This window comes from Pelobates fuscus, chromosome 4 (assembly GCF_036172605.1).
Source record: "Pelobates fuscus isolate aPelFus1 chromosome 4, aPelFus1.pri, whole genome shotgun sequence".
NCBI lineage: Eukaryota > Metazoa > Chordata > Amphibia > Anura > Pelobatidae > Pelobates > Pelobates fuscus.
Window position 1 is genome coordinate 390,060,771 of NC_086320.1, and position 23,467 is coordinate 390,084,237.

The following is a 23,467-nucleotide window of genomic DNA, read 5'->3' on the forward strand; positions in this document are numbered from 1 at the left end:
GAAATGGATTCGGCTCAGGAGGGTGCATTCCGCGGACTGTGTGCCATCACGTACTCCTGCACATCCGCCATCACCAGGGATAGCATGTCCCGTGGTACAGGTTGGGGTAAAAATTCCAGCCTGGTCCTCATTTCCCTCTGGTATAGGGTCTCCTCCATGGCTGCTGGAGGTGTAGTGCTGCGAGCTCTGTCTCCTTCCATCAGCTCGGTAATTAGCACAGCTTTGGATTTGTTGCTGGCTATCTTACCCCTGGCTTCCAGCAGTTCCTTTAATGTCTGCCGCTTTAGTGTAGAATAATCCGTCTCCATTCACTTCGGTAGTCGGTTCTTTTGCTGTATTCTACTTGCCATTCCCTTTTCTTATTCGGCAGTTTCAATTGCACGAATTGCGCGTTTCGGGCTGTAAGGTTGGATCCCGTCGCTTGCCACCAATTGTAGCGGAGGGCAGTATTATAATCCACGATCTCCGCTGGTATACAGGTAAATCCACAGTCAGCGCTGAAAAGTAAGGCAATTTCCCAATCCTCCCAATAACCGGACGAAACACAGTATGGGAGTCAACTGAGGGCTTTATTCACAGGCTTCCATATTTATACAGTTCCCCATGCAAGGGGGTTCCCTACAGATATTTCAGGGGATTTCTCCCATCAGGCATTGCATTTCTCCCATCAGGCACCGCTGCACGAGAGGGATACTCCCACTAGAATATACAGTTAAGTGGATTATCCCCTCGTGCAGCAAAACCGACATCTCACATTAAAATCTGTAACTTGAACAATATTCGTCTATTTTGCACGAACAGCCGTTCGGTAGATAGCTGGGGTTTGCGGGTACATTTCGTGGGAATACCGCTCAGCTCCCAGCTAAACTATCCGAACGCCGCACGAAATACATTTAACCATCGAGTTCGGTTTAAAACTACCGAACACCGATGGGGAACATAATGTGATGCGAGCGGAACTCCCGAACGCTCTGGAAGTCCAGCGGTGTTCGTGCCGTCAAGTAGCCGTTTTCAGTTCCAGGCACTCGACGACCAAACACCGCTGAAGAGACAAAAGGATCTAAGATGGCCGACCGCCGCGTGGTCGGTAGTCGAACGACAGCCACCTAGGAGAGCCTCTAATTACAGATTGCAACATTGTTGCAATCGGTTAACAAGCGCCACACGTCCCTTAATGTGTGGTCTATCAGGGGAGCCCACATTCGTTTCACGAACAGCCCGGATAGTCGCTGTTTGTGAACCGAAGTACTCGCATGCTAGTGGCTTACGGCTGTTAGCATACGAATTACAATGGTCCCAGAAAAATACATACAGAATACAGCATAAAATACAGACAACCGGGGGCGTGGCTAACTGCGGAGCAAGATGGCCGCATGAAAATTTGCTCCGGCATCAGGACACCTAATCTAATGCAATCCTGAATAAAGCAGCAACATCCACTACTATTATCTAGCGATGTCTCAACCCAAGAACAAGAGGAGCTCGGCAAAACCGGACAAGCTCAATTTTTTCAACCAGAAATCATCTCCGGCGTCTCCGGTAGAACAGGCCCCAACGGAATCCATGATCTCTGAAATGGCCGACAACGCACAAATTATTACCCGAACTAAGGCGCAAGATGCAGCACAAATCACAAAAGCTGACTTGAATGCGGCCCTGGAGCTTCTCTCCGAAAAACTTGTAACCACATGGCAACATACGGCGGATTCACTAAGAAAAGACCTACAAGAACTAGGTAAACGGACGTCGCACATGGAGGATAAATGTGACGAGTTCGCCACGGCACATAATGACTTGGCCACGACTGTGGAACGAATGGCCACAGAAATTAACAAATTGGAGAGCAAACTAGCAGATATGGAGGATCGCTCACGGCGAAATAATCTCCGCCTGCGGGGAGTACCAGAAGAAATCACAAATGATAACTTGCAGGCCTATGTGAGGAATCTGTTGCATGCTCACGCCCCAGAGATACCGGCAGACATGCTGCTGGTAGACAGGGTGCACCGGATACCCAAGCCCGGGCACCTTCCACAAGCTATACCAAGAGATGTTCTACTCCGGGCTCATTACTTTCATATTAAAGAACACATATTAAAGAACAGCAGAACGCGAGCAAAACCTCCGACGGACTACCCAACAGTCAAGATATATGCGGATCTATCAGCCGTTACTCTAGAGAAAAGGAGGGAATTCTCCCAAGTAACCAACACCCTGCGGTCGCACGGTATTCGATACCGTTGGGGCTTCCCCACTAAATTGATAGTCACAAAAGATGGAACCACGACGGTGCTGAACACCCCCGAGGCGGGAGTGACAAAACTGCTAGCCTGGGCCTTGCCGATGGAGCCGCTGACCACCTCCACAAACCAAACAGGCACATTGAAACGGGAATGGGAAAAACCTCGAGACAAGCACTGAACCGGACGAATACCGGTCTAAGACCGTCCATCCCTGTTTAAACATGGATATTAAGAAAATAATTAATAAATGGACACTATAAACATTCAACAGCTTCGAACTAAACTCCAAGGGAAGCCCAAACACAGGGCGACTCATTGTGAAGCAAGCTCCCTTTCCTGTCTGGACTACCTTATGTGGCGGTGAGACTCTGGATCGGGTTTTCCCGCCATCGCTGTGACGAAGCGTACGCAGAGCAGTGACATACCGCGGGATGGCCCGATCTGGACTGTTTGCCGAGGAGATAAATCCCCGAACTTACCCACCCGAAACCTCTTCCGCGACCTTCAGCTTGGGAGACCAAGTGTCTGGATTATTACTCCCATCAGGAGATGTACGTGCAACCTACCGGGCAGTATTCCAACACCGAGAACCGGACTGTGCACTTTGACCCATAATAAGATGGTGCCCACTGCTCCTGACCCTATGAACTCTATCAGCCCACGAGGTAAAGGGGACCTGAGACCCAGGCCCCTAGTATATGGACGATGAAATATAAAGATTGTCATATAGAGGGCTTAATGGAGGGGGGAAGATGCTAGCGATGGGAAAAGTAATAAGACTTAGACTGTATACAGTTACATGCATATTTGTTAATGTCGGGAGGAGGGAAGGGCACAGTAAAACGATAAAATAAGGTATACCCAAACCTGAACCAGACATGTAACAACACCCGATCAGGACAGGGAAGGGTCGACTAAAGTTAATTACAAGACATGAGAATCCCCGAAGACTATATAAGTCATCTATACGCAGATGACAAACGGCAAGCAAGGCATTATATAACGAAATACTCTGTAGTGGATGTACCCTATTATGGCGCGAATAGGTGCCCAATAGCCACGTTATGATAGAAAGTTTTCTATTCTATCCCCCAGATGTGGTATACCCACATACTGTCTCTGCACGAGACATTCTGTATATAGTTACAGACCCCCCTCCCAGTTCACATTTCCCTTCCCCAAACTCCAGGGATCAGTCGCATACCCTGACAGGGTTAAATCTGAAACGAACCCACAACCAATATTCCCTTAAATTAACAGGGCGGATAACCACTGGTCTCAGGTCGTATCTAGCATATCTGCTGAGGGATCACTGCAATGGTTCTACCAAATGTTTGAAGAGGAAATCTAGTCATATCCTGTATTGTTATTACTGCATTGATCTACACTTAAACACAAATGTTGAAAATAATGTCAATTAATGCCCGAGGGTTGAACACACCTCATAAAAGGAGACTCCTCCTTGACGATGCAAAAAGTAATAAATCAGACATACTATGTGTGCAGGAAACACATTTTGTACACAATAGGGTGCCTGCATTTGCGAGCAAAGAATATCCTATACAATACCACTCCACGAACTCATCTAAATCAAGAGGAGTATCACTACTCATACACAATACCATCACATTTGAACTCTTACATCTCAAAAAAGACACACAAGGACGTTTTTTAATTGTACACTGTAAAATCAATAATGCTTTGTACACGTTGGTGGGGATTTACAGCCCTAACTCGGAACAGAGAAATTTTCTCCAGAAAGTCTTACATAGAATACCCCAGACGTATCCCTCCTCCACTATTTTGTGCGGAGACTTAAATCACACCTTACAACCTAGACTAGATACCACGCAAACAGCTGACTCATCAAGATGCAAAACACTGAGCAAACAGGCTGTAACATTAGTAAAAACTCTTATGGAACATAACTTATATGACATATGGAGGGCGCAACACCCGAATGACAAGGAGTTCACCTTTTATTCCTCGGTCCACAGAACCTATTCTAGAATAGATTTTATATTTGTCTCAGGAGATTTATTGCCGACTGCATTAAGCAGTGAAATAGGTAACATTGTGTGGTCGGATCACGCACCGGTAATGGTATCCTTACCAGACCAATTCCAGTCCCGTGTCACATCACCGTGGCGCCTAAATGAGGCTCTCCTACACAACCCTGAACTGGTCACTAAACTAACTGAGGAACTTGAAAAGTTCTTTGATATAAACCACACTCCGGAGGTTTCTATAGCCACAACGTGGCTGACACATAAAGCCTATATCCGAGGGCTTCTAATTAGTCAAGCATCATATTTACACAAACAGGCGAAAGCGCATTACTTAACACTCATGAGACGACTCAGGGAAGACACACACTCACAAATAACGAACCCATCAACGCTTACTCAGCAGCGCATAGACCAAACTAAGAAACAATTAAATGATATTCAAATCCGCACGTCAGCTACTATATCCTATAGGCTAAAACTCCGCACATACACACAGGGAAATAGAGCGGGAAAGGCCCTCGCAAACCTCATGAGGCAGAAGAGACTAAACTCAAAAATACCGTTTCTTGTTAACCAACTGGGAAATAAAGTGTATAGCCCTCAAGACATCAATGACACGCTTGCAGACTACTATGATCGGTTATATAACCTTAAAAAAGATGTTCATACACATCAGCCACTTCCCTCAGACATTGACGAATTCTTAGCAGATGTGAACACGCAACAACTTTCACAGATAGACCGTTCCTTTTTGGAGACACCCATCACCCAGACTGAAATAGCAGGAGTTATCAAAACTCTCCCGAAGGGGAAATCCCCAGGCCCAGATGGCTTTACCAACGCCTATTACAAAACCTTCTCTCACGTACTAACCCCCTTCTTAGAAAAACTCTACCATGGAATCATCCAGTCAGGCAAAATACCACAGGAAATGTTATTAGCTCATATAACTACTCTCCCCAAGCCCGGGAAACCACCCAATAAATGCCAAAACCTAAGACCCATCTCACTCCTAGACACAGATTTAAAGATACTGGCTAAGATCTATGCAAATAGACTGGGAACAATCCTACCTAAACTAGTTCGAGATGATCAAGTGGGGTTCGTGCGGGGCAGACTGGGTACCGACGGGACTAGGAAGCTAATTAACATCTTCCATAACATTCAGCTGTCGGGAGAACCCAGTGTGGCCTTGTCCTTAGACGCAGAGAAAGCGTTCGACAGGCTACACTGGGGATACTTAGCAGCTGTATTAAAGAAGTTTGCCTTCCCGGAGACTCTAATAATGTTGATATCTGCCTTATATGATAACCCTACAGCGAGAATAACCAATGGCGGGTTTGTCTCCAAGTCCTTCCAGGTCTCCAATGGGTCGCGACAGGGCTGCCCACTTTCACCACTCTTGTATATATTAGCACTAGAACCATTAGCTCAGCGAATAAGAGATTCACCGGACATAGAGGGGATAACAATAGGGGGGAAAACACATAAAATAACATTATTTGCTGACGATGTGATGCTAACCATATCAAACCCTGACTCTTCCCTGCCTTACCTGCAACATATTCTGACAAAATTCGGTCAATGCTCTTATTATAAACTCAATGTCAGTAAGACGCAGGCGATGGGCCTCAATCTCACGACAACCCAACTCACTAACCTACAAAATAACTACTCATATGACTGGAGACGGGACCACTTAACGTTCTTGGGGCTACACCTCACACCAACGACCAAGAAATTGTACAAAGCAAACTACCTCCCACTACTACGCAACATCAAACAGCAGTTACAGGGGTGGAAAGGGAAATATGTCTCCTGGACGGGCAGGATAGCTGCAATAAAAATGATGATTCTGCCCAAGCTACAATATCTGTTCAGGACACTCCAAATTTGCATCCCAAAAGAATTTTTTACTGAAACTCAACGCACACTAAATAGTTATATATGGGGAGGTAAAAGATCTAGGGTGGCAGCGACCACCATGTATAAACCTTTCAAAGATGGAGGAATGGGAGCGCCAGAAATAGCAAGTTATTACACAGCAGCCCTCATGAGTACCCTTATAGGGACTTTCCATCACGACACAATGCCACCATGGCACCAGATTGAAAGGATAAACACGGGCGGGTTAACATTGCCAGTCCTGGCCTGGATCCCTAAACATCAAAGGCCAAAATCTACGCAAACCTGTCCCACGACCATTGCCACCCTCAAGGCATGGGATAAACATGTGACAAAACACTACCCGGCATCTTATATATCCCCAGCATTGCAAATGCGGGCACTCTATGTGCTTATCCCTGGATTCGATAGTGGTCTATGGAATGACCACAGCATCAAATGCCTTTTCCAGATCATGCCAGAGGGACGCCTTCCACCCTACGAATCACTTTCCGAAACATTTGGACTACCCAAAAGAGCATATTTCGCATATCTACAACTGCACTCATGGGTGCGGAAACAGACCATGGAGGGCAAATTACACAACCAGGGACTCCCCTTGTCACCGCTAGAGAAAATATGTGTAGCTAACCAGCAACCGAAAAAGCTATTATCTACTTTATATAAGATAACTAGACCCCAAACATTACCTAAATCTTTGCCCTTTGTACGGGCTTGGGAACGAGACCTACACTTGAATATGCCCAACGACACCTGGCTAACAATTATGTGGGCTCACAAACATCTCACGCTAAACACATCACATGTAGAAACGAGTAGGAAAGTACTCTATCGCTGGTATATAGTACCACAAACACTACACAAATATGATAAAAGACAGTCGGGGAACTGCTGGAGGTGCCTTACAGAACCCGGCACAATGCTCCATATATGGTGGACTTGCCCAAAAGTACAACCCTTCTGGGAAGACATATCAAATATCATTAAGAAACTCATCAGTAATGACATACAAATTTCCCCGGAACTCTTCCTACTAATAATGCTACCCCAAGACCTACAAAAAACTGACCTATACCTCATCTACCATATAATTGTCACAGCTCTCACATCTATAAGTAAAATGTGGCTAAAGGTAAACACCCCAGTTATTGGCACATACTTAGATATGGTGGAAACCACCAAATCCTATGAAACAGCCGCAAGGCAGAAAAAAAAAGGGAAACAATTTTGGCAGACAGCTTGGGAAAAATGGGACGCCTGGAGATTAACAAACAAAGAGTATCCCACTAGCAGATAACAATGAAGGCAGATCCCCGACCGAAACCGACCAATAACTCTGATACCCTGGTACACTCATACCCCCCCCCTATTTTTCCCCACCCCACTGTTAAATACTAGTTTGAGTTATAGTAGACCAGGAACACAGACAAAGACTGCCATAGAGTTCGCATAAGGGAATAGAAGAAGGACATCATTGACGGCACAGCAGGTGTCACATAGTTGACCTTCTGTTCAAGAACTGATACACACAACTACAAAAATGATGCTTATTATAGGGAATGCGGCACACCCTCTTATGATACAATCTATGCATATAATGTGTGAATAAATGTTAAACCGAACTCATGTAATACTGTGATTATGGTTTCTGTATGTTTAACTGTGTCCTGGAAATGTGTAACATGTATAAAGAATGAAAACTCAATAAAATATATTACACACAAAAAAAAAAAAATACAGACAACCTTTTTACATGTAAAGTCCAGAAGTGGCTAGGTTTGCCACACAATATATTAATATATAATGCTCAGCGTATGGACTGGATAACATACAATATATTAATATATAACGCTCAGCGTATGGACTGGATAACATACAATATATTAATATACAGACTGGATATCATACAATATATTAATATATAATGCTCAGCTTATGGACTGGATATCATACAATATATTAATATATAACGCTCAGCGTATGGACTGGATATCATACAATATATTGATATATAACGCTCAGCGTATGGACTGGATATCATAATATATTAATACACAGACTGGATAACATACAATATATTAATATATAATGCTCAGCGTAGGGACTGGATAACATACAATATATTAATATATAACGCTCAGCGTATGGACTGGATAACATATAATATATTAATATTCAACGCTCAGCGTATGAACTGGATAACATATAATATATTAATATATAACGCTCAACGTATGGACTGGATAACATACAATATATTAATATACAACGCTCAGCGTATGGACTGGATATCATACAATATATTAATATATAACGCTCAGCGTATGGACTGGATAACATACAATATACTAATATATAATGCTCAGCGTATGGACTGGATATCATACAATATATTTGTGGCAGAAGCAGCCACAAGAGACTTGTACAATTGACTATTGCATTTATTTTAACTATATGTGAATAATGTAATCGGTTCCCGAACCAGAACTCTCAGCCGGTTCGGGAACCGATTGAAATACCGAAAGAGAGACCACCCTGCTGTGGTCGTGTGCCTCCCATTAGTGGAAGGCAACAATGTTGCAAACAGGAGTAATTGGGTTCGTGTGTGGCCGCCGTTCGTATAACGAACACGTGGCGGCGGCCATCTTAACTCACGAACAGCGCTGTTTGGTCGTCGAGCGTCTGGAACTCAAATCGGATGCTCAACTACCCAGACACCGCTCAGACCTCCAGAACAACAGAAGAGTTCGATTTAAACTGCCGACCGGCCCGCCGTTCGGTAGGATGAATCCCCCAGACTAGGGGATTCATCCGAACGCAGAGATAGAGCCGGATGGCTAAGCTGTTTGGTACTTTTGGTTCATTGAAATAGACCGACCGCAGGGCCAGAATTCATGGAGCTGTTTTCGGCTACTAAATCCTTGCGGTCGGTCAAAACTTTAACTGGCTATAACTCCCGAACCCCTGGTCCGATCTGGGTGAATTTTGAGTATGTTGCTCACCCAGATCAGACCTACCAGGGGACCCCTTAATTGTCCCCGTACCCCCTGTATTTGGGGGACATCCAGAAAGTGGGGAAAACTCTGTCTCCACTAATAAGTTTAACTGTTAATCTAAGGGGAGGAGAGGGAGAGGAGGTGACCACGATATGATTGGGTACTGTAAGTTACCTCCCTTGCATGGGAGAAATGCATAAAAGCAAACTTGTGAATAAAGCTGACAGTTGACTCCCAGACTATGTGTCGTCTAGTCCTTGGGGAGGTGGATTATGCTGTGTTCCTGTGATTTTGTATGCTGAATCTTTGTTCCCAGCGGAGAGCCATTGGAGTAACCCCATCCCATCCGCTACAATATTGATATATAACGCTCAGCATATGGACTGGATAACATACAATATATTAATACACAGACTGGATATCATACAATATATTACTATATAATGCTCAGCATATGGACTGGATAACATACAATATATTAATACACAGACTGGATATCATACAATATATTACTATATAATGCTCAGCGTATGGACTGGATAACATACAATATATTAATATATAACGCTCAGCGTATGGACTGGATATCATACAATATATTAATATATAACGCTCAGCGTATGGACTGGATATCATACAATATATTAATATATAACGCTCAGCGTATGGACTGGATATCATAATATATTAATACACAGACTGGATATCATACAATATATTAATATATAACGCTCAGCGTATGGACTGGATGACTATGTGATATGCTCACCAGATAGGCAGACTGGCTGCATTGAGATACACCAAAACTAAGGGCTCACCTGCAGGTGTGGTAGCGTGGGAATGCACTGAGAAACTCCTCTGCTTGTCACCTTAGTCCGGTCCAAACTTAGTTCCTCCAGGTGCCGGAGTCCCCGCAAGTAGAGCAGTCCAGCATCTGTCACGGATGTGTTACAGAGGGAAAGAACTTGCAGCCTGCAGCAAACAAAGACAAGATGGCAGGTGGTTTAAAAGCATAATGTTGGCTCTTCCATGAGGGCCGTGTGTGGACGGCTGGTAACTTGACTTTGAACAAAGTCTATATTGAAAACCAAGCATTTATTTTATTAATTTTTTTTTTTTTTAATTCTTTATTTTTCTTGTGCTTGCAATGACAACAAGCATGTGGAGCCCAACAGCATTTTCAAGACATTTTACAGTGTGGCAGGTTGATCAGCACATTTTTGTATAATCGTGAAAAATAACAGAATAGTGGGCAACACTTATATATTATAACATGCTAGGACACAAGCATATCTAGGTGCGCTTTGGGTTATAGACGTGTGGCTTTTATATAACAAGTTTCATCGCTATGTGTGCAAGGCAGGACAGATTGTGCCGCTTGCAGGATCCTTTGGTACAATGTTAGCTTTTAAAACAAATATACGGGTTGTTGTGCAAAAATAAATGTCTTTACAGGCTTAAATAGTACGAGTCTAGGTTGAGTTAAACATCAATAAACAGGTTACGCAGGTATGTTTAAACCAGTGGGTGCCCTGAGTGTAAGACCTGAGGTGTCTACGTTTGGTGTATATCCCTAGTGGCGTTCAGACGAAAGTCTGATTATAGGTTAGGATATACATACTTCAACTCGCTAGCTTAATATGTTACGCTGGGAACTGAGTAGGCACAATGGGTTAAATGCTTGAATAAGAAAATAAAAACAATTAAAACAGTGCTAGGAGACATGTCAGGCCACCAAGAGATTAGATTGCTTAGTTAAGGTAGTCCTTGTTAACTGTTGTTAGAGCAGACAGGCTATCAATACCCCTGAGTCCTGAAAGGTGATGCAGGGACTAAGAGTGATGAGAGTCATTACGTTACTGGGGATGGTCTTGCTCTGTGTTAGCAGGAGTTTCTTAGTCTGGCTGTCGCCCAATTCCACAGGTGGGCCACAGCAGGGAGATTAGCAAGTGAGTCCCAAGATTTTCAGACCGTGGATCAGTATTCTTCCCAGCTGCTCTCCATCTCCATCTTCCACGAGGGTGCAACAGGATTTCATTTGCCGCCTCCATAAACCCTGCTTCGCTGTAGGAAGCTGGTGGATTGATAGAGGGCCCTTTTCCCATGTGCTCTGTTAATTTCCTCACTTCTGGGTAAGCGTCAGGTAGGCCCCACTGGCGGCCCGCGCACATGGCTGGCTTGCGGAGGCCATCTTGCGTGTTGTCGCCCGGCGGATTGTCCTCGCCAGGGCGGTTGTTTAGGTTCAGGTTGGTGCGCCGGTTTATGCTCCTGCAGACCGGGATGACCCCTCTGGTCCAGAGGGGGGAGGGGGGAAAGCACACCGCCGGCTGGAAATCCAGGAGAGCGTCCGTCTCTTCCCAGGTCAAGCCCCACCAGGCTCCGTGCCCCTGTCAGGTTACTGCCGGCTCCGAACCGGGTCTTGGGCGGTATCTCCGCTCACCACAGCGGGCGGGGGTCTGTGTGTTCTTCTGTGTAGTTTGCCCGGCTCAGTTAACCTGCAATTTGCGCCGTTTTCGGGTCTCTGAGCGGGAGCTCAGATAGTGCACGCCTGATCCCGTCGGCGGCTAGGCCCCGCCCCCCACCAAGCATTTATTTTATGCGAATACAATTAAAAAAATATATCCATGGCCAAGCTACAGATTTTCTTGAACCAGAGTCCTTTTGGGCAGAAAGACTTGTGGTTCCCAGTCGTAATGGAGACTGGCTATTTATTATTTTTAAACATATCATCGTATACAATATAAAAGTTGATGCAACATGAATATCTGGTTGTATGGGAACAGTTGATGATTGCTAGTGAGAACTGCCAGCATGCTAAGGTAAATTTCCAATTAGAATTTTACTTGTCAACATTTGTTACGTTAAAATTGTAGAATGTCACGTATACCTGGCCAGGTGTGAGATATGTTGGACACCTTGATCTGTAATGTGTGTGTGATCTGTCAGATTCAACTCCACCAGCAGATGCAGATGGCGTAGATATGAGAGACCATTAACTGTGAGACAGCGCCTTCCAGGAAGCACCAACCGGGTCAGAGAAAGACCTGAGAGAAGCAAAGAAAACCTATCACCTCTATCATAACCCAAAGTACAGACAGTCCCTCACCTCTATCATAACATAAAGTACAGACAGTCCCTCTATCATAACCCAAAGTACAGACAGTCCCTCACCTCTATCATAACCCAAAGTACAGACAGTCCCTCTATCATAACCCAAAGTACAGACAGTCCCTCTATCATAACCCGAAGTACAGACAGTCCCTCACCTCTATCATAACCCAAAGTACAGACAGTCCCTCACCTCTATCATAACCCAAAGTACAGACAGTCCCTCACCTCTATCATAACCCAAAGTACAGACAGTCCCTCACCTCTATCATAACCCAAAGTACAGACAGTCCCTCTATCATAACCCAAAGTACAGACAGTCCCTCTATCATAACCCAAAGTACGACAGTCCCTCTATCATAACCCAAAGTACAGACAGTCCCTCCCCTCTATCATAACCCAAAGTACAGACAGTCCCTCACGTCTATGATAACCCAAAGTACAGACAGTCCCTCACGTCTATCATAACCCAAAGTACAGACAGTCCCTCAACTCTATCATAACCCAAAGTACAGACAGTCCCTCTATCATAACCCAAAGTACAGACAGTCCCTCACCTCCATTATAACCCAAAGTACAGACAGTCCATCACCTCTATCATAACCCAAAGTACAGACAGTCCCTCTATTATAACCCAAAGCACAGGCAGTCCCTCTATCATAACCCAAAGTACAGACAGTCCCTCTATCATAACCCAAAGTACAGACCGTCCCTCTATCATAACCCAAAGTACAGACCGTCCCTCCCATCTATTATAACCCAAAGTAAAGACAGTCCCTCACCTCTATTATAACCCAAAGCACAGACAAACCCTTAACGCAATCACCAAATCAAAACACAAACAGACCTACACCTAAATCTTTAGTTCTAAACATAGACCGACTCACCTTGAGACCCACAGCACAGACAGACAATTACCACAATAACCCTAACACAGAGACAGCTATCTAGGTCTATCTGTCAGAATATCACTACAAAACACAGAAAGCACACTCACCTGACAGCAATTCAAGTACACGGTCTGAAGTCAATGATTGCACTCCAGAAAGTGAGAGCAATGAAAGTGTAGCTAGTGAACGGATAGCAATGAGAGACTGCTCTGTAACCTTTGTGTTGTCTAAATGCAAAGAATTTAACTGTTTAAGTTCACTGAGAGAAGAAACATCCGAGATCTGAAATAAAGACATTAGAGAATTCAACAAAACATAGTCAGACGAGTACAACAAACAATATAGCATAGTACAACATAGATGCGCACCCAGTCTCCACTCCTTCAAAAAATTGTTAAAAACCCACTTCTTCATAAAAGCGTATCAATTAAACTGTTAATAGCTCCCAACTGATTCCTCTTCTGCAACTGTCACTAGTCTAATACTATCCTTACCTTTTTGTGTCATTTTACCCCACTCCCTCTAGCATGTAAGCTCATTGAGCAGGGCCCTCAACCCCTCTTGGACTGTGTGTCCAACTTGTCTGGTTACAACTACATGTCTGTTCGTCCACCCATTGTAAAGCGCTGCGGAATTTGACGGCGCTCTATAAATATCATAATAATAATAAAACAATATAACAAATATATAGTACAATGAAAAAAGATACCACACAGTGCAATGAAAAGACAGACAGAGACCACACAGTGTACAAGGAAAAGACAGACAGAGACCACAAAGTGTACAATGAAAAGATAGACTGACACCACAGAGTACAATGAAAAGTGACAGCTTCACAAAGAGATGGTTAAAGATACATTAACTTTGGGGTTTGCTATCCCATCCTTAAGGATGTAAGAGCCCAGGAAATCAGTACATCCAAACTGACCAGATCACTTCCCATAAGCCTAGAGAATGCATAAATGGGACTATCGTGATACAGATCAACTAAAACTAGTAAGGTTTGTGTCTTTCTGCAGTGTCACTCCATATGAAGAATTACGTAGTACTGGAAATCAATACCTGGGTGTTTTTGATACTCAATAGTTTCAGATCTGGGATCCGATGACTCAACAGGTTGAGCGTGCGCTCAGTCACAGCAGTCTGATTTACACTCAGGTGAGTAAGTGAACACCGAGAATGGACCAGAAAATCATACATTCCATCATCGCTCACTTTGGTCTGATCCAAGACAAGGTGTGATAGATGATCCAAACCTAATATCACAGAAAAACACAGTATGAACTAAAAGCAAATGAAATACAGATTTGCCATTATTCTGTTCGGTAAGTAATGAACACTGCTATCTCAGCCATTTGTCTGCTGGCCGGGGGCTGCTAATCTGACGCTCTTAAAACTTTAGGAAAAGCTAATGTGACAAGACCAACCTTGCCACTGTGCATTGGAGGAGCCTGGTTGCCTGCCTGCTGCCTTTTGACTATGGACCGGCATTTAAATACTTTATTTTCCTATGCAGAAAGGTCTATTCATGTATTTCTGCGCCCTGGCGTTCGGTAGATTCTCGGATTTACTGAATTAACTCATTTAACCCACATAGCGATGCCATGGAGCCTATTCGTGTAATAAAAGACTTTGGCTCCATGGCAATTGAACTGTATGTGTGTGATCTGAGAGCCATTCAGTAATAATGTGCGCTCAGACCTAAGCTATCTGGGGATATGCTGCATGTCTGTATTTTATGTAATATATGTAACCTTGTGTATTTTATTGTATTTTACTGTCTTTTTACTGCCATGTGCTTAATGGAGTTTTGCCTCTGTCCTTGGAGATAATTGGATTACTTCCCAAGAAAATGTGAATGTGATGCATACTTTTAAAGTTATGAATAATGTGGAAAAACTGTAAGGTAATTGCATCACAGGAAGAGGGGAGGATTGTGTGTGGGAGTGTCTAAGTGTATTGTACGTGTTTATTGGTTGTTTTCCAAAACCCTGTGGGTGGTACTAATGTGCATATGTAGCGGATGGCATTGGGCTGTCCTAAAAATTGCATTTATGTCTATGTGTTCGGTTGAATTGTAACCTGTATATGTGAAGTGTATATAGCATTCGTCTGATTGTTCGGTAAAATCACTCCAGTTATTATGCGAGTGAAACTACCGAACAATCAGACCACCCCAGAAGTAAGTGTGCCTCCAATTACTGTTCGCAACAATGTTGCAAACGGTTAATTGGCGGTTCGTGTAGTGGGTTCTTTGTGGTGTGGGTGGCCCCCATTCGGGAGACGAACACGTCGCGGCAGCCATTTTAAACTCCCGAACAGCGGTGTTTTGCCGTCGAGTGTCTGGAACCCAAATCGGACACTCGGTTAGGCAAACACCGCTGAGACCTCCACACTGCCGCCAATTTGTATGCAAACTACCGAACGGCTGCCCGTTCGGTAGACAGAAACACACGAACAAGGGGATTCATTCGAATCCTCTCCAGTCTCCACAGCCCAAGTCATTCGTGCAGTTTATTCCCTTTTTCTGTGACCGGCCACAGGGCCAAAACGCATGGAACCAATTTCGGCTTTTCCCTCCAGCGCAGTCGGTCTTTTTATTACTTCCACAAATTTCCCGAACCCCTGGTCTGATCTGGGTGATTTTTGGATAGGTCACTCACCCAGATCAGGGCTACCAGGGGATGCAATATTTAAAGGGGTACCCCTATGTTTAGGGGTACATCCAGAAATCCAGGGAATTTGTGTCCTGTATAATGGGATTATGAGTCAGGCTAAGAGGAGGAGATGTGTGGGCGGCTACTCAGGTATGATTGGATACTGTACCAATGATTGTAAATCCCTCCCTTGCATGTGAGAATGCTTTATAAGGAAGTTGTGTGATTAAAAGTCCAGTTCTGCTCCTGATGCTGTGTGTCGTCCAGTCATTGGGATATTCGTGGATTACCTTGCTTGCTGTAATTATTATTCTATGGTATTTTATAACTTGTTCCTGAGCCTTACTGGGATCTTTAGTGGAGTTAACCTGTGAAAGACCAGCTCTCCGCTACATTGGTGGCAGCGGTGGGATCCAGACTCACAGAGGAACAAGTGCCAATGGAGTACGGATGGAGATTGACTATTCTACACTAAAACGCTCCACGCTAAAAGATCTCCTGGAAGCAAGGGGTATTCCAGCCAGCAACAAAACTAAAGCTGTTCTTATTGCTGAAGTCATGGCAGAATACCGCACAGATGGAAGTTCAGTTCCTGAACGTAGTGATGCAGTGGAAGGACAAGAACAAATGGAATTTCAAAGGCAGCTACAATTCAGGTTGTCCTTTTATAGGGAGAATCCACCAGCAGAGATCATCTCCAGGACAATGATGGAGGTCCAGGAGTTTGTACTGAGGCAAAGGACAACGTCAACCCCAGAACGCAGAACTGCAGTAACCATGGTACAAGAGGGTAAGCCAAAAATACCTTACCAAGCATTCAAAATGTATGTAGAGGCAGAGGAAGACATAGATGCATTCCTCCAGGATTTTGAAAGACTGTGTGCCTTGCATAAGATCAGTGCAGAAGATTGGGTTCCCATTTTGGCTGGGCGATTAACTGGGAGAGCAGCAGAAGCTTATCGTACTGTACCAGACGAGGAAATCTGGGACTACAGTAGAGTAAAAGAAATTATACTGGCCAGGTATGCCATCACACCAGAGGCATACCGAAGGCGGTTCAGGGAATTAAAGAAAGCCGAGAAAGACTTGCATGCCGAGTGGGGTTGTAGACTACAGCGGGCGGCCCTCGGATGGGTACAAGCTAGCAAAGGACGGTCCATGGAGGACGTAATACAAATGTTTCTGATGGAATAATTTTATGATGGGGTATCAACAGATGTACAGGAATGGGTAAGGGACCGTAACCCTACATCCCTCACGGAGGCTGCTAGGAAAGCAGACGACTGCCTGGATGCTCGCAGGCAACAAAAAACGGTAGTCCCAAAGATCCCAGTAAAATCCTTTGGGGGGACAAACTACCCCACAGTACCACCACGACAACTACCACCACCACCACCTGCTGCACAACCGCAATTTCGTCAGCCTAGCTCAGTGCAGTATCATCAGTGCCAGAGGTGGGGACACTACAAGAGGGAGTGCCCTCAGCTGCGAGACCGATCTACCTGGATAAGGCCAGGTCCACCACCACCGAGAGCCGCCGCACACCACTACCAGGAGGAGACACCCGCCGCCTATGGCTCGGCAGTCCCCGTCACTACAATAGAACAGTGGGAGGTACTACATGACGCCAACCCGCTACAAGCCAATGCAGATAATCGCCAACACCACAGGCAAACTATATCTGGAAGGAAAAGCGGTGCAGGGGCTTCGAGACTCAGGAGCCACCATAACCCTGGTAAAAAGCCAATTGGTCTCTGACATGGCTGTGTATCTAAAAGGGAGACAGTTGGTCTCCTCCTCCAGCAGCAGAGCTGTGTATCTAAAGGGGAGACAGTCGGTCTTCCCCTCCAGCAACCAGGCTCCAACCAGACTACTCCCGTGGTAGTGCTGGCACCAGGGCAGAGTACCGCTGGTCTCTGCCCACTCAGCAACCCACCATGTCAGCTTACCAGTCCCCCACACAGCCATGGTGAGGCACCTGGACATGGACAAGTTTCTCCTCTACCCAGGTGTAGTAACCAGTTATTGTGGGTGGGCTGTATTATTTATTTATTTATAAAATATTTTACCAGGAAAGTTTACTATTTACTGTTCGTGCTTTGTGGGTGGACTGCTGGACTAACCAGGGCACTGACCGGCAGGAGGTCAGATACCCTGTTAGTCTGTCTGGAAAAGGGGAGAGATGTGACAAGACCAATCTCGCCACTGTGCATTGGAGGAGCCTGGTTGCCTGCCTGCTGCCTTTTGACTATGGACCGGCATTTAAATACTTTATTTTCCTATGCAGAAAGGTCTATTCATGTATTTCTGCTCTGGCGTTCGGTAGATTCTCAGATTTACTGAATGAACTCATTTAACCCAGATAGCTATGCCACGGAGCCTATTCGTGTAATAAAAGACTTTGGCTCCATGGCAATTGAACTGTATGAATGTGATCGGAGTGCCATTCAGTAATAATGTGCGCTCAGACTTAAGCTATCTGGGGATATGCTGCATGTCTGTATTTTATGTAATAAATGTAACCTTGTGTATTTTATTGTATTTTACTGTCTTTCTACTGCCATGTGCTTAATGGAGTTTTGCCTCTGTCCTTGGAGATAATGGGTTACTTCCCAATTATCTCCAGGATAGAAGACTCTGTGGAACTGGTTTTGGGCAGAAGAGCCATGCTTCCTTTGGTCACAAAGGACTACAATATATCTTTTAAACCAATGGCCAAATTTGTATGATTTTGACGTATGTTTGTATTTGGAGTATGCTGATTCTGAAAATGTGAATGTGATGCATACTTAAAGTTATGAATAAATGTGGAAAAACCGTATTTCTCTGTCTGTGATAATTACATTACCCATTGTGTAAGGTAATTGTATCACAGGCAGAGGGGAGGATTTTGTGTGGGAGTGTCTGAGTGTATTGTACATGTTTATTGGTTGTTTTCCAAAACCCTGTGGGTGGTACTAATGTATATATAAGAACAATAAACCCACAGCTCTGTCTGTTCACTGCTTGACCCTCAAAACGGAGCCTTGTCTCGTTCTTGGGGAGATTTATTGTATGCTGTTCCAGTTCGACTGCTAGGAGTGTAAACCTATTCGTATGGTTTTTCCTATTCGGCTGTTTACAGCATTCGTATGGTTCCGGTTCAGCTGTTTACGGCATTCATATGCTTCTCTGGTTCGCTGTATTGGTGTTTACAGTAGCTGTGCCTGTGTCTCTGGAAGGGAAGATCTACTAAACGGCGGTTTAACCCTTTTATGTCTGGGGTGCCGTTACAGCTAATAATAGCAAAAGAGTGCAAATGTGGTTCTCAGAGAGCCTAACAAGACATGGTGCACATCGTACAGCACTCGGTAACCGGTACCAGACATCGAACAGCTCTCAGTAACCGGTACCAGACATCGTACAGCGCTCGGTAACCGGTACCAGACATCGTACAGCGCTCGGTAACCGGTACCAGACATCGTACAGCGCTCGGTAACCGGTACCAGACATCGTACAGCACTCAGTAACCAGTACCAGACATCGTGTAGCACTCAATAACGGGTACCAGACGTCATATAGTGCTCAGTAACCGGTATCAGACATCCCATAGCGCTCAGTAACCGGTACCAGAAATCGTGTAGCGCTCACTAACCGGTAAAAGACATCACATAGTGCTCAGTAACCGGTACCAGAGATTGTGTAGTGCTCAGTAACCGGTACAAGACATCGTGTAGCACTCTATAACCAATACCAGACATCATAGAGTGCTCAGCAACCAGTACAAGACATCGTGTAGCACTCAATAACCAGTACCAGACATCATATAGTGCGCAGTAACCGGTATCAGAAACCAGTACCAGACATCGCATATAGCTCAGTAACCAGTACCTGATATCATGTAGCGCTCAGTAACCGGTACCAAACATTGTGTAGCACTCAGTAACTGGTACCAGACAAAGTGTAGCAATCAGTGACCGGTACCAGACATAATGTGGTGCTCAGTGCCTGGTACCAGATATAATGTGGTGTGTAGTAAAATTAAAAGAGAACTCACCTTTCAGATAAACCAGACACAAATCTGTGAGCTTCACACAGGAGCTGAGATTCAGGTATTGCAACTTGTGCAAATACTGTATGACCGAGAGACTATGATCTGAGGAAGAAAACTGCAGTCAAAAATATTGCACTCTAAAATACCAGTATGTAGGATAGTACGCAGGCTGTGTATGTGTGTGTGTGTGTGTGTGTGTAGGATAGTACGCAGGCTGTGTGTGTGTAGGATAGTACGCAGGCTGTGTGTGTGTAGGATAGTACGCAGGCTGTGTGTGTGTGTAGGATAGTACGCAGGCTGTGTGTGTGTGTAGGATAGTACGCAGGCTGTGTGTGTGTAAGATAGTACGCAGGCTGTGTGTGTGTGTAGGATAGTACGCAGGCTGTGTGTGTGTGTAGGATAGTACGCAGGCTGTGTGTGTGTGTAGGATAGTACGCAGGCTGTGTGTGTGTGTAGGATAGTACGCAGGCTGTGTGTGTGTGTAGGATAGTACGCAGGCTGTGTGTGTGTGTAGGATAGTACGCAGGCTGTGTGTGTGTGTAGGATAGTACGCAGGCTGTGTGTGTGTAGGATAGTACGCAGGCTGTGTGTGTGTAGGATAGTACGCAGGCTGTGTGTGTAGGATAGTACGCAGGCTGTGTGTGTGTAGGATAGTACGCAGGCTGTGTGTGTGTGTAGGATAGTACGCAGGCTGTGTGTGTGTGTAGGATAGTACGCAGGCTGTGTGTGTGTAGGATAGTACGCAGGCTGTGTGTGTGTGTAGGAAAGTACGCAGGCTGTGTGTGTGCGTGTGTGTGTAGGAAAGTACGCAGGCTGTGTGTGTGTGTAGGAAAGTACGCAGGCTGTGTGTGTGTGTAGGAAAGTACGCAGGCTGTGTGTGTGTGTGTGTGTGTGTAGGAAAGTACGCAGGCTGTGTGTGTGTGTGTAGGAAAGTACGCAGGCTGTGTGTGTGTGTAGGAAAGTACGCAGGCTGTGTGTGTGTAGGAAAGTACGCAGGCTGTGTGTGTGTGTAGGAAAGTACGCAGGCTGTGTGTGTGTGTGTAGGAAAGTACGCAGGCTGTGTGTGTGTGTGTAGGAAAGTACGCAGGCTGTGTGTGTGTGTGTGTAGGAAAGTACGCAGGCTGTGTGTGTGTGTGTAGGAAAGTACGCAGGCTGTTTCCGAAAGTACGCAAACTGTGTGTGTAGGATAGTACGCAGGCTGTGTGTGTAGGATAGTACGCAGGCTGTGTGTGTAGGATAGTACGCAGGCTGTGTGTGTAGGATAGTACGCAGGCTGTGTGTGTAGGATAGTACGCAGGCTGTGTGTGTAGGATAGTACGCAGGCTGTGTGTGTAGGATAGTACGCAGGCTGTGTGTGTAGGATAGTACGCAGGCTGTGTGTGTAGGAAAGTACGCAGGCTGTGTGTGTAGGATAGTACGCAGGCTGTGTGTGTAGGATAGTACGCAGGCTGTGTGTGTAGGATAGTACGCAGGCTGTGTGTGTAGGATAGTACGCAGGCTGTGTGTGTAGGATAGTACGCAGGCTGTGTGTGTAGGATAGTACGCAGGCTGTGTGTGTAGGATAGTACGCAGGCTGTGTGTGTAGGATAGTACGCAGGCTGTGTGTGTGTAGGATAGTACGCAGGCTGTGTGTGTGTAGGATAGTACGCAGGCTGTGTGTGTGTAGGATAGTACGCAGGCTGTGTGTGTAGGATAGTACGCAGGCTGTGTGTGTAGGATAGTACGCAGGCTGTGTGTGTAGGATAGTACGCAGGCTGTGTGTGTGTAGGATAGTACGCAGGCTGTGTGTGTGTGTAGGATAGTACGCAGGCTGTGTGTGTGTAGGATAGCACGCAGGCTGTGTGTGTGTGTAGGAAAGTACGCAGGCTGTGTGTGTGTGTAGGAAAGTACGCAGGCTGTGTGTGTGCGCGTGTGTAGGAAAGTACGCAGGCTGTGTGTGTGTGTGTAGGAAAGTACGCAGGCTGTGTGTGTGTGTGTAGGAAAGTACGCAGGCTGTGTGTGTGTAGGAAAGTACGCAGGCTGTGTGTGTGTAGGAAAGTACGCAGGCTGTGTGTGTGTGTAGGAAAGTACGCAGGCTGTGTGTGTGTGTGTAGGAAAGTACACAGGCTGTGTGTGTGTGTGTGTAGGAAAGTACGCAGGCTGTGTGTGTGTGTGTGTAGGAAAGTACGCAGGCTGTTTCCGAAAGTACGCAAACTGTGTGTGTAGGATAGTACGCAGGCTGTGTGTGTAGGATAGTACGCAGGCTGTGTGTGTAGGATAGTACGCAGGCTGTGTGTGTAGGATAGTACGCAGGCTGTGTGTGTAGGATAGTACGCAGGCTGTGTGTGTAGGATAGTACGCAGGCTGTGTGTGTAGGATAGTACGCAGGGTGTGTGTAGGATAGTACGCAGGCTGTGTGTGTAGGATAGTACGCAGGCTGTGTGTGTAGGATAGTACGCAGGCTGTGTGTGTAGGATAGTACGCAGGCTGTGTGTGTAGGATAGTACGCAGGCTGTGTGTGTAGGATAGTACGCAGGCTGTGTGTGTAGGATAGTACGCAGGCTGTGTGTGTAGGATAGTACGCAGGCTGTGTGTGTAGGATAGTACGCAGGCTGTGTGTGTAGGATAGTACGCAGGCTGTGTGTGTAGGATAGTACGCAGGCTGTGTGTGTAGGATAGTACGCAGGCTGTGTGTGTAGGATAGTACGCAGGCTGTGTGTGTAGGATAGTACGCAGGCTGTGTGTGTAGGATAGTACGCAGGCTGTGTGTGTAGGATAGTACGCAGGCTGTGTGTGTGTAGGATAGTACGCAGGCTGTGTGTGTGTAGGATAGTACGCAGGCTGTGTGTGTGTAGGATAGTACGCAGGCTGTGTGTGTGTAGGATAGTACGCAGGCTGTGTGTGTAGGATAGTACGCAGGCTATATACACAGGAGGTATGTGTGTAGGTATGAATACCATGTGTGTCAGTAAATACTCCGGGCTGTATGTAGGTAAGCACAGCTGAGAATATAGGGACGGCTAGTCTTTGTACATACCAGTGATAAGTGTACACGAGCTCAAACTGAGAGTCCTAAGGTTCGGGAAGCCCCGGAGGTGTCGGATGAGATCATTGGTACAGTACGGGTAGCAGTTGAGGGTTAGGCTTCTTATAGGGCAGCCAGTAAATAATTCAAGTGTCCTTGGTCTCAGGACTCGCTCCTTAATCATGTGATCAACAATGAATTCAGCCAACTCCGGAGTGAGACCAGAGAGGGACCTTGAGTACTGCATTGAGGGAGCTAAGAAAACATGAAAGGGTAAGTAGCTACTAATACAGAGAGAGTACAGTACAGAGCAAAGGTAGGTAGAGAATAACTGGGAGAGTACAGTAATGGTAAGGTAGGTAGGTAGATAAGAGAGTACAGTAATGGTGAGGTAGGTAGATAATAGCAGAGTACAGTAATGGTGAGGTAGGTAGATCATAACAGAGTACAGTAATGGTGAGGTAGGTAGATCATAACAGAGTACAGTAATGGTGAGGTAGGTAAATAAAAGAGAGAGTACAGTAATGTGAAGGTAGGTAGAAAATAACAGAGTACAGCAACGGTAAGGTAGGTAGATAATGACAGAGTACAGTAACGGTAAGGTAAATAAATAATAACCGAG

The 23,467-nt window shown here is 45.4% G+C and overlaps 1 protein-coding gene across 2 annotated transcripts in view; it reads right to left on the minus strand.

Moving 5' to 3' along the window:
• The window catches only part of LOC134609283 (F-box and leucine-rich repeat protein 13-like), a 66,182-nt gene that overhangs the window by 14,925 nt on the left and 27,790 nt on the right, over positions 1–23,467 (minus strand). For both annotated transcript variants that reach the window (XM_063452946.1, XM_063452947.1), the window contains 6 exons: positions 22,858–23,100; positions 19,845–19,943; positions 14,214–14,407; positions 13,259–13,433; positions 12,041–12,197; positions 9,972–10,125 (listed from right to left, as the gene is read on the minus strand). In XM_063452946.1, the coding sequence (XP_063309016.1) occupies positions 9,972–10,125; positions 12,041–12,197; positions 13,259–13,433; positions 14,214–14,407; positions 19,845–19,943; positions 22,858–23,100 (1,022 nt within the window). The remainder of the gene's footprint in view (positions 1–9,971; positions 10,126–12,040; positions 12,198–13,258; positions 13,434–14,213; positions 14,408–19,844; positions 19,944–22,857; positions 23,101–23,467) is intronic.